Source organism: Pygoscelis adeliae, unplaced genomic scaffold (assembly GCF_000699105.1).
Source record: "Pygoscelis adeliae isolate BGI_AS28 unplaced genomic scaffold, ASM69910v1 Scaffold402, whole genome shotgun sequence".
Lineage (NCBI taxonomy): Eukaryota > Metazoa > Chordata > Aves > Sphenisciformes > Spheniscidae > Pygoscelis > Pygoscelis adeliae.
The window spans coordinates 4,225,347-4,241,182 of record NW_008824411.1 but is presented as its reverse complement, the minus strand read 5'-3'; the positions used below and the strand labels follow the sequence as shown (position 1 = coordinate 4,241,182).

Here is a 15,836-nt window from a genome sequence, read left to right as displayed (position 1 = left end):
CCCGCCTTCCAGCACGGCATCTGCTTCGAGGCCAAGGTGGGCAGCGGGCGCGGAGGGGGTCAGCGGGGACCGGCGGGGGCTCCGCGGGGGTCCCTGCCCAGCGCTTGCACCCCGACCTCCCGGGGTTCCCCGTTTTCCAGCTCTCTTTTCGCATAACCTTGGGTTTTCTCCACTTTCCCCGGGAGCCCTTCCCGTTGGCATTGCCTGCTCTCCCCCAAACTCAGCTGCAAAGTGTTGGGTGAGGCTTCTCACCCATTCCGTAAGGATGTCGAAGCTGGACAGACGGGTCAAGCTGGAGTGGGGTCACCGTGTTGCTTTCCCTCCTTCGCCCTGCATCCCACCTTGGCTCTGTGTGGTGTGGTTTGGGGACGTTGGCCCAGGAGAGCCAGGGACTGTGCGCATTTTCCTGGGAAAGAGCGGAAGGCTCAGGCTTTGCTCTGTGTTTCCAGCGCTGTGGGTAACGCTGGAGTGCCGGTGTGATGGGGGACGGTTGGTGTCCTGCAGGATGCCTTGTACCCTGGTGCTCCTCTAATGGGATAAACTCATTGTGTGAGCGGACGGAGGAACTGCATGCCATTTGCGGTGCATTGCAAGAGGTCAGGGCCGCCCGAAATAAAAGCTTGCTATTTCTCCTTACGTATATAAACCATTCTTGCTAGTGGATTTGGCAGGAAGCGCTATTTTTTTTTTCTGTTGGGACCTCTCAGTCTCTTAGTTCACTTAGGCTGTGGCTTCCCACAGTCTGAGTGCTTGCGCCTTCTCAGCAGGCTGGGAAAAAGCCAAGCTACCCGTCCGCGTTGCCCAGCCCTGAGCAGGTAGTGCTGGCTGGCAGTACACCGGGAAGTAGCTGGCCATGAAATTTGAAAAGGGGAAACATAAAATCTTGCCCCCTTTGCTGTTCCTGCGGGATACGGTTGTCACGCTGACGAGATACTCCAAGTGAGGTTGACTTGGAAAAAAACTGGTGTAAAACAGATTTTGAGCGACAGGGAGTGAGGCATCTGTCGCACACCATTGTCCTTGGAGCACGGGTGCTGGCAGGGGAAGAATCGTAGCTTTGGCATCTAATCCTGTGCAGTGCCCCGGAGGCAAGGCTGCGGCTCCTTGGAGGGTGCCGAAGTTGTGTTATTTCCCGCTCTTCTCGTGGCTGGGAGGGTTCCTCTGCAGAGGCCGTTGCCTGCCTGATGGCGGGCACTCTGCTGCAGAGAGCAAAACAGCAGTGGAGTTGTTTACGGAGCAAACTTAAACCTGCTTTGCAACTCTTTCCTGGGGAAGACTGTGCAAATTCAGCTTTGCAGCCTTTTGCTCCTGGATTATTGGAGCCAATTGCTGTTTTACTGCCAGCACCTGCTCACCCCTCACCTGTGGGGAGGCTGCAAAGCATCCCCCTTTCTAAATCCCATGTGCCTGGGTATAAGTGCTGTGCCTCTTCCATGCCGGGTTTGGGTGGCCCGGGGTGAGGAGTGGGATAGGGCTTCAGTTGCCCCTTGGTCTGCTCATGGCTCACCTCTTTTTCCATGCTGCCGGTCTGGCTGCATTAATGGGGTGGTGCATATTAGTCTTTGTCAGCTCCTCTTTCTCTTATTTTGTATCCTGTGGTGCGCGCTAATGCCAAGCACAATCCGTACGAAATCCAGCTTCTGAATTTGTGGGTTTCTCCAGCAGCTCCTGATGCCAGATGCAGAATGCAGATGGCTTAGGCAATTACTCCATCCTTTTATTAGATTGCTGGAGACTAATTAAATGCTTACACTCCTTTAGTTCCTTTTATCCCCAAGAATCCTGAGCACTTAAACCCGCGTGGCTCTTGTTTTGGCCAGGCACCCAGTGCGAGTCACAAAAATGAGGAACTCTTGATTTAGAGCAGAACTTTCGGGGAAGATTAAAGAAGAAAAATGCTCGGCTGGGGCGCCGGGACTCGCGTGCCTGTCTCCTAAAAGCCTCCTGATAGTGTGGACAGCAGGATCCCAATGTTACAGCCCACAGCAGCTGGATCAGTGGTCTCTGCTCCAGCAGCCCAGGATTCCTGACAAGCTTGCTTGGGGCTCACCGCAGGGGGGTAACATGGGCCTGAGTCGGTACGCGCTGATTTATTGTTTTAATTTTTAATTTTATTTTTACACTCAGACCTACGCTATCTGCTACTGTCTTTAAATGGCACATGTAATGGATGTAATGCATGTTTTGGTTCATCAGTAGCTGCTGGCATCCATGCTGATGTTCCCCTTGCTTCTCTCCCGAGGGAATCCCAGTGTCCCAGGGTGGGTGGCTACAGGCAGTCAGGATTTGGGCCCTTTTCAAGCACAGAGTGATGGACTTGCTCTGAAGCAAGTGGTGCCGTCACATGCGATGCCATCAGGAGACTTGTGTTGCTCGTCCCCACTGAAGCTTCTTGCAGCCATATGCTCTGGCACAGGGACACCGAGTCTGAGCAAAGTGTCCTCTAAGGATTATGTTAATCCATTTTCTGGAGAGAAATCCAATAGTTGGAAAATCCCACTCCATTTTAGGAATAATAATACATTTCACACTTTTGGATCTGTTTTCATTGGCTACCTCTCTTGGCATCAAACTCCTCTGTGTCCCTGAGGCGCCTCGGCCAGGCTGCTGGGAATCGGGGGAGCTGGCTCCGAGGGAAGGCAGGGCATTCGCTTTCTTCTGCATCTTGTGATCTGAATTGTTGAATAAAATCAAAAGCCTGGCCTCTTGAGCTAGCTGAAGCATTCGGATGAAAGAGCTGGGATCTACAGCATGGCACAGGGGAGCAGGCATAAATTCCCACTTGTGCAATGGTTTCCTGGTTAAGTAAATGGGTATGTAGAGAGTAAAGACTCCTGTCCTCCTCCACCTCTCCGCCCAGCACCTCTTCTCCGATTGGGGTGAGGAGGAGGGGGATGCGAGCTTACTCCTTATCTTCCCAAAGCCTTGGTGCTGCAGCACAAAACCCAAGGGCCAGCTTGTGCAACACCAGCAATTCTGCACATTCAGAAATCATGACTCAGGCCACTCCAACGCCTCCAGAGAGATCAGCATGTAGAGGGAATTAAATGGGGTGGTGGAGCCTGTCGTTGGACTGCCGGACCCCCCGTCCGTTTGAGTGCAGGGGTGCTGGGTGCTGCTGGGTTTGCACAGGGAAGCCATTACTGGCTCCCGTCATTGGAGCTGCTCTCAGGAGCTCGCTGGGCTCTCCTCCTGCCCTGGAGATCCTGTGATCCAGAGCAAGGTCCCACCTACCAAATACCCATTATTTGGGAACAGCTGTTAATCCTTCAGTCCTGAGGCTCGTTAATCCATTCGCAGTGCCCTAATGTATGTGGTTTCCAATGTAAGGCGGGGAGGTGGGTGCAAGGACCCCCCCTGCTGTCCCATCTGCAGGTGAGGGGAGAAGGGGCTGTCCAAGCAAACCTTGGTCCTCAGGCAGACCCACCGCCTGCAGTCCAGGACTGCCATGGGCTGGGGCAAGACACGTGCTGAGACCCGGCTTTCCTGGTATCAGAGCTGTTTGCAGATAAATGCAGGACTGGAGGCTTGGGAGGATTGCTGATCTTTTGGGCAACAGGTGGGGTTTCTGGGTTCGGGTGGTGGTGGGGTATTTTTTTCCCTTTAAGGGATCTTGGCAACCAGGCGTTCTCTCATACGTTTGTCAGTACTTTTCTCTGCTTTTGTGCGTGGGAAACTGAAGTTGAACCGAGCATCTGCTGCTGTCTATGTTTGGAGATGGGACATGAAGGAGACTTTAGTCTGATCCAGTATGTCCCTTCCTATGAACCCCTCCAGCTCACCTGCCGCCACCTTCCCAAGGCACCTGCAATGCCTGCCGGTTGCTGCAAAGGTAATCACTTTATCAGGAAAGGGATTATAGCCTCAGGTGAACACTAAGCAGCAAATGCATGTGTGTTTCCACTCTTGTGTATATTTTTATGTATGTAGGGGCCATACATAAAAGCGTTTGAAGTGCGTTGAGTTGCAGGCACCTCTGGTCGGGGTCTTCAGTTCCCCTCCTCTGCTTCAGGCTCCCTTCCCAGCGAGCTTCCCTTTCCCAGAGGGCTGGGAAGCTGGAAGACAGGTTGTGTGAAGCTCTGCACCTCTTTAGCTGCCTGGGAGAGACTTGGCAGCTTTATTTGGGGTCTGTTTGTACTGGCAGCTCTGGAGTATGGTGTGCTCTGTCAGGGCTGCTCAGCCCAGAGCAAAGCTGCAGTGTGATTTAGCCTGGGATTGCTTGCTCGAGGCTATAAATAACCTTCCCAAGTGCCACAAAAGTTCTCGTCTGAAACAGTGGCATATTTCTGCCATACTTGTTAAGTCAGTTCACAGGCTGCTTAGTGAAGCTCTTAGCAGAAAAAAAAAAATCTCTGCTGGGATTTGGCAAAGCTGTGTGTGCCCAGACTGCGGGTATTGGCCAGGCAACGCGTGGGCTTGGCAGATGCCAGAAGGTCCCAAGGAAGAAGCAATGGGGGTGGGATGCTCCCAGCCCTGCTTTCTGGCTGCTGAAGTGCTCGGGTCTTGTGCATCCTGTACACGAATGCCTGTTAAGGCTGTAGCTGGGTGTAAGTGCAGGAAGCTCAGCCCCTGCGTGGGGGGCAGCTCTGGGCGGTGTGGCTGGGCGGGGTATAGAAACGGGGGCGAGTGGACAGCCCTGGTATATTGGCATGGAAAAACTTAAGCTCTACTGCTGCACCCTCCTGCGCTGTGTCCTGGTGTCCTTGCTGCAGGGCCGCATCCTGCTGCAAAGGTGTCTCCCCTTATTGCGCGAGCCCCATTTTGGCCGGTGAGAGGGGAGGGTGGGTGCAATGCACATGGCTCTGGTGGGCGCTGGGATCTTGTCTTGGGACCCCCAGAGCTCTGTGTTGCTGGTGCTCGAGCACCTGTGCAGCTCATAGGCAGTGCAAGCATTTCCAGGATCAGCAGGCAGGGAAACACTGATATCCTTAGGGTATCAGCTTGACCAGTGGTGCCTGGCGTGAGGTGTCCCTGTGTTAATGCCCTCTGGCTGGTTGTGTAGCTCTGGACGGGTCCGAAACGCTGCGTTAAACTACCTGGCTCCCGGGGCTGGATGCACCCTAGTGTCCTCTGGGTGCAGAGCCCTGTTAAGGGAGGACTGGGCAGGGCTGGAGCTCTCCAGCTCAGCAGAGAGCCTGCTGCACCCGGCTGCTGGGCTCAGGCTGGAAAGCCAAGGCTTTTTTCCATTGAAGTCAGCTGGCATCCTGACTTTTCCATCCCTTTTGACCTCTGAGCCCACACCACCGCAGTCTGAGTAAACTTCCCCCCTTTCCTTCCAGTGAGGCTGGGTGTTCCTGGGGTGCAGGGCAGAGCTGGGGCTGTGCCAGCCCAACCCTGTGGCTCCGCGGGTTCAGGTTGTGCATGGGAGAGTGGGAGCACTGGGACAGCAAAAGTCCCAGGAACTGGATTTCTCCTTGCTTTCCCTGACCATGGCAGCCCAGGGAGAAGCCCTTATCAGAGAGGCTGGGTGTTTCCCCAGGCACTGGGGAAACAGATTTCAAATCTCAGGGCGCCTGGCTGGGGGCTGGTGCCCGAGCACTTTGGCCCTCGCTTTGTGGCACAGCCGTGTGTCATGGGGCTGATGTCCAAGTACCTGGTGTGGCCTCATGCCACACTGGACTCTTCAGAAATCTTGGGACCCTCGCACCCTGTATCTTATGCCTCCCACCCAGCTGCCGGTACCTCAGGTAACCTCTCCCCAGCCCGGGTGCAGGGTCCTCTGGTCGAACGAGTCTCTCCTGGCCCTGAGGATGGCTGCATAGCCCATGGTGCGATGCCCCAGTCTGGGGCTGGTGCCAACATCTCCTCTGCCTGCGCTGCCATGCTGCCTGCCTTCAGCTCCTCTGCAGAAGCAGTGGCTCCTTATCTGTGGCAAGCTCTCTGACTTAGGGTGGCTTTCGAAGCTGGAAACCCGGCAGCCAGCCAGTCTAGGCTCCCCTGTAAGTTGGGTAGGAGTCAGCCCTGACCTTTGCATGCAGTATTGGGCTGGCAGAGAGGCAGCGTGCCTCCCTCCAGCAAGGCTTTTGCTGCCCACCTCTGCCCACCACCCGCAAGGGGTCTCATCAACACCCCTTGGAAGGTGTCCCCCTGTCAGGGATGCAATTTGCCTTTGGTTTTCCGAAAATACCTCCCACCTCCCACCAGAAAAAGCACCTTCTTAAGAAAATTCATTTCTGACAGAGCAGAAAACAAGCAATATTAAAAAACCTCAAGGAAAAATGAGAAACTAAGTGACTTGTGCAAACATGGCTTTGGCAAAATGCTCTCCTTTGTTTTCTTGGGTTTTTTTCCTCTGGCCTGGGGAGGACTGGTATTTCCCTGAACTGGACAGGTCTTTTGTAAGCCATGGGCGGAGGGTGCATGGTGTGGGCTGTGTCTGCAGGCCCCTTCCAGCTGTGCCTGGCACAGACAGGGGAGCCTATCTGCATGGGAGGGGGACCGCAAGCAAGCTCCCTTTGGGTGTCGAGAAGCCCGATGGGTGACGGCCACCGAGCCTGTGCAATGGCAGGAAGAGGGGCTGCCCTTTCTAGGGTCCCTGGAAGGACCAATGGAAGGCTGCGTCCCACACACGGGGATGAGGAGGAGCGGGGGACTCAAACCACCCTGCAAAATAGGTGCTTTGTGCCTGCCTGCCCATGCCACCGGGCGACGCAGCCCCAAGTGACTCTGGCCATTTACGATGTGAGTGCTGCCTTTGTGGGGCTGCCAGAGTGCCTCGTTACAGGAGGGACCCCCTCGGCTGCCCATTCACTGGTGCTCCGAGCGGGCGGCCTTTCTCCTCCTAATTAGGCCGGGGAGGAGGAGGCTGCCTGGGACTGCCCTCCCCATGGAGCCAGCCGTGCCCCCCGGCCTTCAGAGCATGGGGCTCAGTGACCCCTAATCCCGCCTGGCTCTTGGGTGCAGGTGGGGGGCTCCACCTCTGCTCCCCATCTGCTGGCAGGGTGGTGAGGCCATGGATCTGGAAGCGATTATTTGGGAAAGCTGCGTCCTGCATTATGTGCATGTGGTTTCCTCCTCCTCAGTTCCTGGGGGCTTGGGGAGGGTGGGTTCTTTCATGGGTTTTTCTTTGTCAGCTCTCTTTCATACAGCTTTATTTTCCTTCCTTTTGTCTCGGGTGCCTTCCTTTCTCCTCCCCGGGCTCAGCCCCAGCCCCAATGCCTCCCTTTCCCGCGGGGTTTACCTGCTGGCATGGATGCTGGCCCAAGCCCTGGGAGGTGGGGCATCGGCCCCTGCAGGGACCAGGGCCACCGCCACGCCTGGCACCTCGCTTGGGGCATGCAGATTTTAAAGGAAGTCAAAAGCCCATGCCTGGGGGCTGGGAGCCCCCATTCTCGGGGCTCCCTGGGGCTCCTGCCCCAGGAGGGGGAAGATGGGTCTCAGCGTTGGGGTGGGGTGAGGGGGGAGTCCTCCACCCCGGAGGCTCCTGCTGCTTTGCTGATCCTCGTCTCTGCCTCACCTGCTTTTTCCCACACCTCTTCCTGAAATGAAAAGTCAGTGCTGTGAGTAGGAGGGCTGGAGGAGAGTGGAGCAGAGAAGGAGCAGCCCTTGGTGCGCTTATCGCCTGCAAATCACTAATAAATACGGGTGGTTTCTCGGGCCATCCCCACTCCTCGCCTGGGAAATAGTAGTTTAGCTGAAAGGCCGACCTCCAAGTCCACATTTTTGGGAGAATACTCATCACATTGTGAAGGGTTACTCCTCTGCAGTGCAGTTCCTGCTTGTGATTTCTGCCCTGAAGGCAGAAATAATCTGGGGAGACTTTGTCCACCTGTTGAGTTTTGTGAAATGTGCAAAAAAAATACCTGCCTGCAGAGTGGAGGGAGAGGTGGGTGTTTTTGGAGCTGTGAGCACAGTAATTGTGTGAAGTGAGCCCATGCTGGGGCTGGAGGTGCCGCGGGCTCTGGTAGAGCCACACTCCTGGGTGCGGGATGCAGCAGGATGCCCTGGAGCCCAGGTTTGGAAGCAGAGGTGAATCCTGCATGGTTTGTGACCTGAGCCCCTTGGTTCAGGTGCTTGCAAGCATGGGCTGGAGGGGAATAGCTGAATAAAGGGGCGTTTATAGGATGGCATCAAGATGCTTCCTACTGCTGGTGCTGTTTTTCAGGAGGGCCATCCAAGGAGGTCCAAGGTGGTGTCTGGTTTCTGCTCTATCACTTGCTTATGGGGTGGCCCAGCCCTGCCGGGCTCGCTCATGCAATTACGGGCATGACTGAGTGTTGCTGCTGGACGAGGTTGTGGTCGTCAGCCAGGAGATTGGCATTGCTCGAATTCATGTGGCTGTGAGAGCCAGCAGTGGACGGGGCTGTCTCCTGCCCGACTGATAGCTGCCACCGCTTGCCCTGTCCTTGCATGTGGCTGTACTCTGCACTCACCTGTGCAAGGAAAGCGATTTACCCCTCCAGTGGCAGTGACCTCGTGCTGCTGGGAATAGCTAGAAGAAGATAGGCATCCTCTGGCTGTCCCTTTTGCTAGCAAAAGTCTGTCCTTCTCATAATTCAAGCTAAGAAGTCTCCCTTGCAGGTTAGTGGGAAGCAGTGCCGGGTGGTCCCGGCAGAAGAGTGACGTGGGGAGGCTCGGAGGGAGAGGTGCTGTGGAGCCAAGATGTTCTCCTGGCGGGGCAAGATGGGGAAAGGTTTCTCCCTTATGTGCCGCACGGTGACTGTATGCCCAGGGCTCTGGCTGCCTCAGTCGTCCTCCTCATCTCCTACTTTTTACTGATGGTTTCCAGACTTTATATAAGAAAAGGGAATTGATTGATGTCAAAGACGCCTCTCTTAATGTGACCTGAACCTTTGAAGGGGTGGGAAGGCTCCATTTAGGGGATGCGACTAAAAACTTATCAAGACTTGTGCTTTTGCAGTCAGGCATTCAGCAGTTGGGGTCTGGGCAGTTAATGCCGCCTTTGTCGGCGGCGTGCGTCGTGGGCTTTAGTCCCCAGTTACATAAAGCTGCCCTGCACTGTGGCAGCCTGCTCAGCCCGTCACGAACATGCCAGCTGTTTGGTGTTTATTTTTATATCCTCTCTCTTTGCATCTACTCTCGGCACCGACTGCCCAGTGCCGCTCGCTGGAGGCCTGCCTCCATCTGCACCCGAGGCAGGAGCCATGCTGCTGGGGATGGCCTCACCATGCAGGTGGGCTTGTTGAGTTTGGGGTGCGGGCACAGAGGGTAAGCAAGGAGGGCTCTCTGGGACTGCACGCACACACAAAACCCAGGGGTGGTTGTGCAGCCCCTGCTCTGTGCCCTCAATAGAGATGACAGCAGCGTCCCAGCGGAAAGGAGCCGGGAGTCCTGCAGCGATGCTGGGTGAGAAATAACCCCTCTCTGTGGCCTCTGCCTGTACGACGATCCCTAGCACATAGTCAGCCATTTAAGCACCCATCTCGGCACTGGTGCTTGAAACCAGTGACCTGGGTTTTCATGGTGTCAGCAAAGGTTATGGCCGTACTCACAGGAACATACAGCCCTGTCAGGTTTAGTGCCCATGTTGCGCTGCAGAGGGTTACGTCAGTGCTTGTGTCGAGATGAAGTGTGGGAGCACAGGGGGCTAGTAAATAGATTCAAAATGCTTTTCTTCTAACTACACGTTTTTAGTGCTCCGCATTGACTCTGCATCGCTTGTCTGTTTTCTGATCCTTCTTCTGAATCTGCCCTCTTCCATTTTATTTTTGAAAAGGTTTTTGTTCGGCATCTCTCCGTGCTGGGTCGCAGCAGTGCTGCCTTTGGTCCCCTTTGAATAACAAAGCGGCTCCTTTATTCTGGAGGCTTGGCCTGGAGGCTCAGCATTGCTGCAAAAACAGCCAAGGGTTTGGCAGGGCTATAATTAAATAGTGAAGGGCCTGTCACAGGACAGGTTGCCCCAGCTATTTTAGGGATATTCCAATATTCAGGTCTATAATAGATGACTCAATGCAGCCGAGGGGATATTGGCTTATACCTCTGTACTTTGATCACGGCATAGATGAATGAGTCCTGCTGGCCTGATTACTGAAGTTATTTTATTGTTAGAATAAGGTCGGCTGAATCCTTGAAATGTTATGGTGAGGGAACAGCTTTGTGGTGGGAAGCGTGCAAGGCTTCAGGTGCAGTGGGCAACATGCCGCTTGTTCCCCAGAAGGGACCCTGGGTTCCCCCCAGGGATGCCATCGAGGCCATGGTGGGACCGTGAGGTTTCCAGTGCTGTGGAAACTTGACTAATTGGCTCTTTCTTTCCCTCTAGTACATCGGGAGTCTGGATGTGCCACGGCCAAACAGCCGGGTGGAGATCGTGACAGCCATGCGGCGGATCAGGGTGAGTGTGGTGAGGATGCTCCTTCCCCTTCTGCGTCGGGGGAGCAGGGGTACCGCTCCTCTGTCTCCGCTTACAGCCTTCTCTCACATAAGTCCTGTCCTCCAGGTTATTCATAACTCTATTTTTCACCGTCCCTCTCTCCACTGAGATCGCCCTGTAACCCGGGCACGGTGCCTGCAAGCTTCATGTGCCACACCGTCACGTTTGGAGCATCCCCAACACTGGCTATGCCCCGTGGTACGTGGGCATCCCATCTGCCGTGGCTGGGGTTAGCTGCAGCCCGAGTGGTAGCAGAGCCGTCTCTGTGCTCATGGTGCTGCATCCTGTGCAGGAGCGTGTGCTGCGGAGACGGGGATGGGGTGGAAGGCGGGTGTGGGATGTGGGGCTGCCAGCACCGGGTGGAAACTGTAGCATGTCCGCAATTCGGAGGATTTCCTCATGTGTCAGTCCCAATTCAAAGGTAACAGCAAACTACTTGTGGAAGAGGTACGTTTGTGTTTTACTGCATGCGTAAGAGCTTCAGCTGCGTGAAAATTCGGGTGCTGCCTGGATATGCCAGCAGGTTAGTGCCTGGTAAATGGCAATGTGCAAATTAAAACGCTGAGTAATGAGCTCTGGGGTCGACCAGCAGCAAGCTTGTTTAACAGCGAGTAGGTCAGGGGATGTCAGCTGGTAATGAAGTCATCTGGCTTCCCAAAATACTTATAGTCAGGATACGGGGAGCTGTTGCCGTATAATGCTTGGCCGATAGCCAGGAGAGGAGCTTTTCCTCTGCACCTTGGCCTCTCGCCTGCACAACTGGAAAGTGTTCAAGGGTGGGCTGGGAGGTGAGCAAACCACACACCCAGCGAGCTCGCTGCCCAAGGCTTAAAACAGCAGGAGCTTGACTGCTGTCCGATGCACAAGACAGCCCTTTGGGCAGTGGTTGGACCTTGGTCCGATGTACGTGGTGGTGGTGTGGCCACAGGCACAGGTAATTTGGTCTGCTCTGTGGGTCACAGCAAGGGGTCTGCCCTATCTTCCAGGGATGGCGCTCTCCTGGGAACAGCACTTTTAATTGGAAGGAGCTGAGGATAGTCGCAGGGAGTTGAGTAATGCATGAGCTGTCTTTCTGGTGGCCTCGTGGGATCCCATGAGCGCTGGACCTGCTCGTGTGGCTGAGCAGCTTGGCTGTTGACCTGCTCCTCTCTCAGCTCCTCCTGCAGACTCTTGCTATAATCTCATTTTCTCTTTTCTCATCGCCGGAGGAGGAGAGGAGTATCCTATCCCAAGGACAGGAGTATCATATCCCAAGGACACAGATTGCAAGGCTCTTCTGTTTCAAACTTTCAGCGCATAAATAGTTTGTGGGCTTTTCTCAGCAGCTTTCCTACCTGCTGCCCTGTCCTCTTGGTGGTGGTTAATGCTGTGGCCGGTGCACAAGTTGAGAAGTCCTTTATGGCATTAGGTTTGCCCACGTTGGTTCCAAATGAGGTCTGGGACAGAACAGCGGTCACGCCATCAAGAGCTCTTATAAACAGCTGTTTCCTCTGCTGCCTTTCAAGATAAGACTTTTGAAAGAATGCAGCTCCAGCCCCAAAATCACATAACTCCACGTCAGTATGGGAGATTTGGCACAACTTTGAGGGCTTAAATAAACCCTAGGAAAAAAAAAAACCCAAACACCAAAACATCCTTGTTGACGAATATAAATAAACTTAAGCATAGTCAAGAAAATTCATAGATAAAGCTCTGAATGGCAGGGAAAGGACACAAACTAGGGCAAAATAATGATTTCTCATGAGGAATGATGTGCTTGAAATGTGCTCAGGCTTTCTTGATCTAGTGTAAGATGGGAGAGATGCAAGTCATTGAAAGGTCGTGAGTTTGCAGATCAGATTGGCCAGAGAGACTTTTAATGTCTGTTTATTTATCGCGGGGTGCTGTTTGTGAAGGTGATGCCAGGATGGTTTGTTTGACCAGAGTTTACGTGTATAGCCCTTCCCTGGTTTCCCGTGTTTTGCGCTGCCGTTGCACCCAGCAGCAAGATGTTACCGTGGCGTTGCAAGGGCATTCGCTGGCTGGGCTGGGTGCCGGAGGCTGGTTTCAGTTTGGCTGGAGGTCAAGGAATGCGTGTCCTTCTTAAAGCAGAAGGGTAGTTGTGTTCTTTAAGGAATAAAGTAATCCCAAAATACTGGCATGGGGAAACCAGAGGAAGAAAAAGCTTATTTAGGCACAGAAAGCAAGCAATGAGAGATCTTCAAGTGCAAGCTGCAGCGGTTCTGCATGTGGTGTGTGAAGCAGCTGCTGACCCTGAGGTTTGTATGGTTTTTAATGCAGTCCCTGGTTTAGGGAGAAAGTGCTGTGTCCCAGTTTGTTTGGAGTTAGTTGCTGCTGGTGAAGGAGGGGGACTCTCACTGTCCCCCTGCCGCTGCAACTCCCCTTTCTCGGTGCTGCCTTTGCCCTAGCTGCTTACTGGGCTTTGCCTCTATTTACTAAATGACAAAAAAAATGATCCTGCAAAGAAGTGAGGAAGCACCCTGCCCGACAGCGGGGGTCCCAAGGGGGAGAGCTCCCTGGAAGCCCCCCATAACTGCCTGCCCTGGGCTGGGAGCAGGGAGGGACGGGGCCATGAGCAGCAGCAGCTCCTGCAGCGCTGCCTCCCCTCTCCTCCCCAGCAGTCGGGACTCCGAGGGCAAGTGTGCGGGCTTGACCCCAGCTTCCTGTTTAGATGGAGACCTGACCCTTTGGGGGCAAAGAGGAGGACATGGCATAGCCGGCATTGCTGGGATTCCTGCTCCGGGCTGGACTCTGCCACCCTGCTGCCACTCTCCCGAGAGCAAAGCAGAGCAATGGCTGTGGGCAGAACAGCTCCACCAGAGCAAAATGTTTTAAGCCCAAATCTTGTCCCTTTTGTGGATCTGGGTTGAGAGGGACTTTATACAGGGAGTCAGCATTGCAGGGCAGGGATGCCATCCCTTTCCTCCCCCTTGCTGAAGGGCTGGCAGTGGCATGGCCATCCTCATGGTGCTGGATGGAGGGAGGGTTTCTGTCCAGAAGCAGGAGGATGTTGGAGAATTCCCGGGATTCTTGCAGCTCAAGGGCAAGGAGGGAAGGGGACGTGCTCAGCCAGCTGCCTCTGCCTTCCTGCTTTTCCTGCCTGCATCGGCTGGGCTTGCTGGGGATGCAGCCCTGTCTTGCTCTGCATCTTGGTGCAAATCCCTGGCCCTGAAAGGACTCAGTGGAACAGGACATTAGCCGTGCCAAGGATGCACTTGGACAGCAATTTCATGAGCATTTGCTGCAGCTTTCCTCCAAAGCCTACATCTTCTGGCTTTCCTGCAGAGCACCGATGGCCACATCAGTACTAATAAATACAATAGGCCAGGGCTTGTTTTCCTGACAAGCAGTTGGGCTTGTGTTTGTACAACTGAACCCCTTCTCCTCCTCATCCCAAAACAGGGTGACCCGGTCCATGTTGCTTCATGCCCTAAACTGCTGGGGTAGGTTGGCCTTCAAAATGCTCCTTGGCTCCTCTGGATGCAAGGTGTGAGAAACCGATCCGTAAGTCCAGATAGTTACCCGTGGGCACCCAAACATCAAAAAGTCCCAAGCTCAACAGTAACTAAATGGTTGTTAAAGCTGCGGCCAGCCTGGCCTGTTGGTGTGAGCCCAGGGGACCTTCCTTGCCCAGGCTCTCCTTGCCCAGCAGCTTCCTAGGAGGCCACGGTGCTCTTCTGCTCTGTGCCAGTCACAGGCAAAGCTTGAGAAATTCAGATGGGAGCTGATGAGAGTGGTCTGGGACAGGTCATACGTCCATCAGTTACCGAAGAGGATGTTACGGTACTGGAGAGCAACAGTCCAACTGATGCATCTTCCAAACCATAAGGACTGTGAGTTGTTGAAGATTTCAGTTTAAAGTGCCTGAGCTAGCTGCAAAACATCCTTTCTTTTTTTTTTTTCAGAATGGCTGAGCACATGGGGCCCTAAATGACAACAATCACTGTGTATTTTTTATGTTGTCGTGATGTAAATACATGCAAATGCTTTCCTCTCTGTGCTCCTGGCATGTCTCCAGTGCAGCCAGTGCTACCTGGCTGGAGCTTGGTGCAGTCGTTCTAGAGAATTTGGAATCATCCTTTTTTTGCTACTTGGATTGCTGAGTGCAGCTTTAATCCAGGTTTTCTTTGATGCCAGAAAGGATGAAATCCTATATAGGCACTTCTTAAAAGCTGCTTCTGTGGAAGTCTTCTGCAAGCCTTTTTCTGGGAAGTGTCCAGCTGAGTTTTGCAGGCTCAAAACAAGGAGGCATTTCAAGCACTTTAAAATCTAGCTCCTCTACACCTCCTACTCTGTCAGGTACATCTGATTTTGTGGGACTTCTGCTGCTTTGCATAGCTAAGCTCTATTTTAGCAAATTGGCAAAATTGCTGAATTTCTACAAGCTTGTTTAAAGCAAGATTTTTGCATCCTCTGCAAGCCACATGCAGTCGGACTGGTGTGAAAACTGATAGGTTTGGCCAGTTTATTTGTGCAGAGCGCCTGGTGTAATTTTGAGCTCATTTAATTAAAATATTTCTGAGATACCCCTGTTCCTGCCATGGCAAGTTTTTAAAAACGTTAGGTCATTTACAATGATGCTTTTTTTTTTTTTTCCCTCCTTTCATCATGCAAGGAGCAGCATGGCTGTCCCTGCCGTAAAACGGAGCAGGATTTGAAAGCGAGCTGCCCCTGCATGCATGAGCCCTGCCTGGGGGCAGCCCACCCCCCACTGCCTGCGGGGCACTTGGGCAGCAGGCAGTGGGTTGGCCAGGAGATGCTCGAGCTTTGGCCACCTGAAGAGCGCAGCCTGCTCTTTGCCAAGTCACGGCACTCAGTGAATTGTCGGTGAGCTAATGACTTGATGTGATTATCTGAGATGAACAAGATTACATTGTATTAGATCTGGGAGGAACCGAAGGGATATCTGTAATAATTTCAATTGCTCTTTCAGTGTTCTGACAATTGCAGTAAAAAGGGTGAAGGCTTCTGGGCAAGTTCATTGCATTTCTCCCGGCACCACCAGTGCCCCTAACTTCGTAATAAAATAATGGCTAGTCCGGTATTGCTACCAACGTGCCGCCTACTCGATTGCATGAAATAAGTCAGGATCTCATCCTGTGATTAGTATTTAATCAATAAACTGGTTAAATTAGTACCCAGATTCACCAGGGCAGCCTTTTGACCAAGACTGCCCATAGGGGAGGGATGGTTTCCAGGGAAGTTGGCCAAAGCGTGGTGGCCCTGGCTTTGCTGTCTGTGTTAATACCATGGCCAGGATGTGGTGAGTGCTTTCCAGCAAAGCTTTGAAGGTTACTGGCAGCGATAAGTAGTGTGAGTTGTACGTATACTCTGTTGTAGTGCGCATGTAGTAAAATTACAAGTTCAAGGAGGTAAATGACTCCATGTGGCAGAGGGCAGGCATCTGAACTGGTAAGAAGGTGTGAAGCGTGAGCCATTAACGCTGGAAAGCGAGGTCTGAGCCCCAGAGGAAGCTGGGTAGGGATGGGGCTTTGGGCACTGCTGG

The 15,836-nt window shown here is 53.5% G+C and overlaps 1 protein-coding gene across 1 annotated transcript in view; it reads left to right on the top strand.

Annotated features, from left to right (window-relative positions):
- NOS1AP (nitric oxide synthase 1 (neuronal) adaptor protein) overlaps positions 1-15,836 on the top strand; it is a gene marked incomplete at its 5' end in the record, with an annotated part of 46,435 nt that continues 30,599 nt past the window's right edge. Inside the window, 2 exons of the mRNA XM_009320688.1 lie at positions 1-36; positions 10,220-10,291. Coding sequence (XP_009318963.1) covers positions 1-36; positions 10,220-10,291 — 108 coding nt within the window. The remainder of the gene's footprint in view (positions 37-10,219; positions 10,292-15,836) is intronic.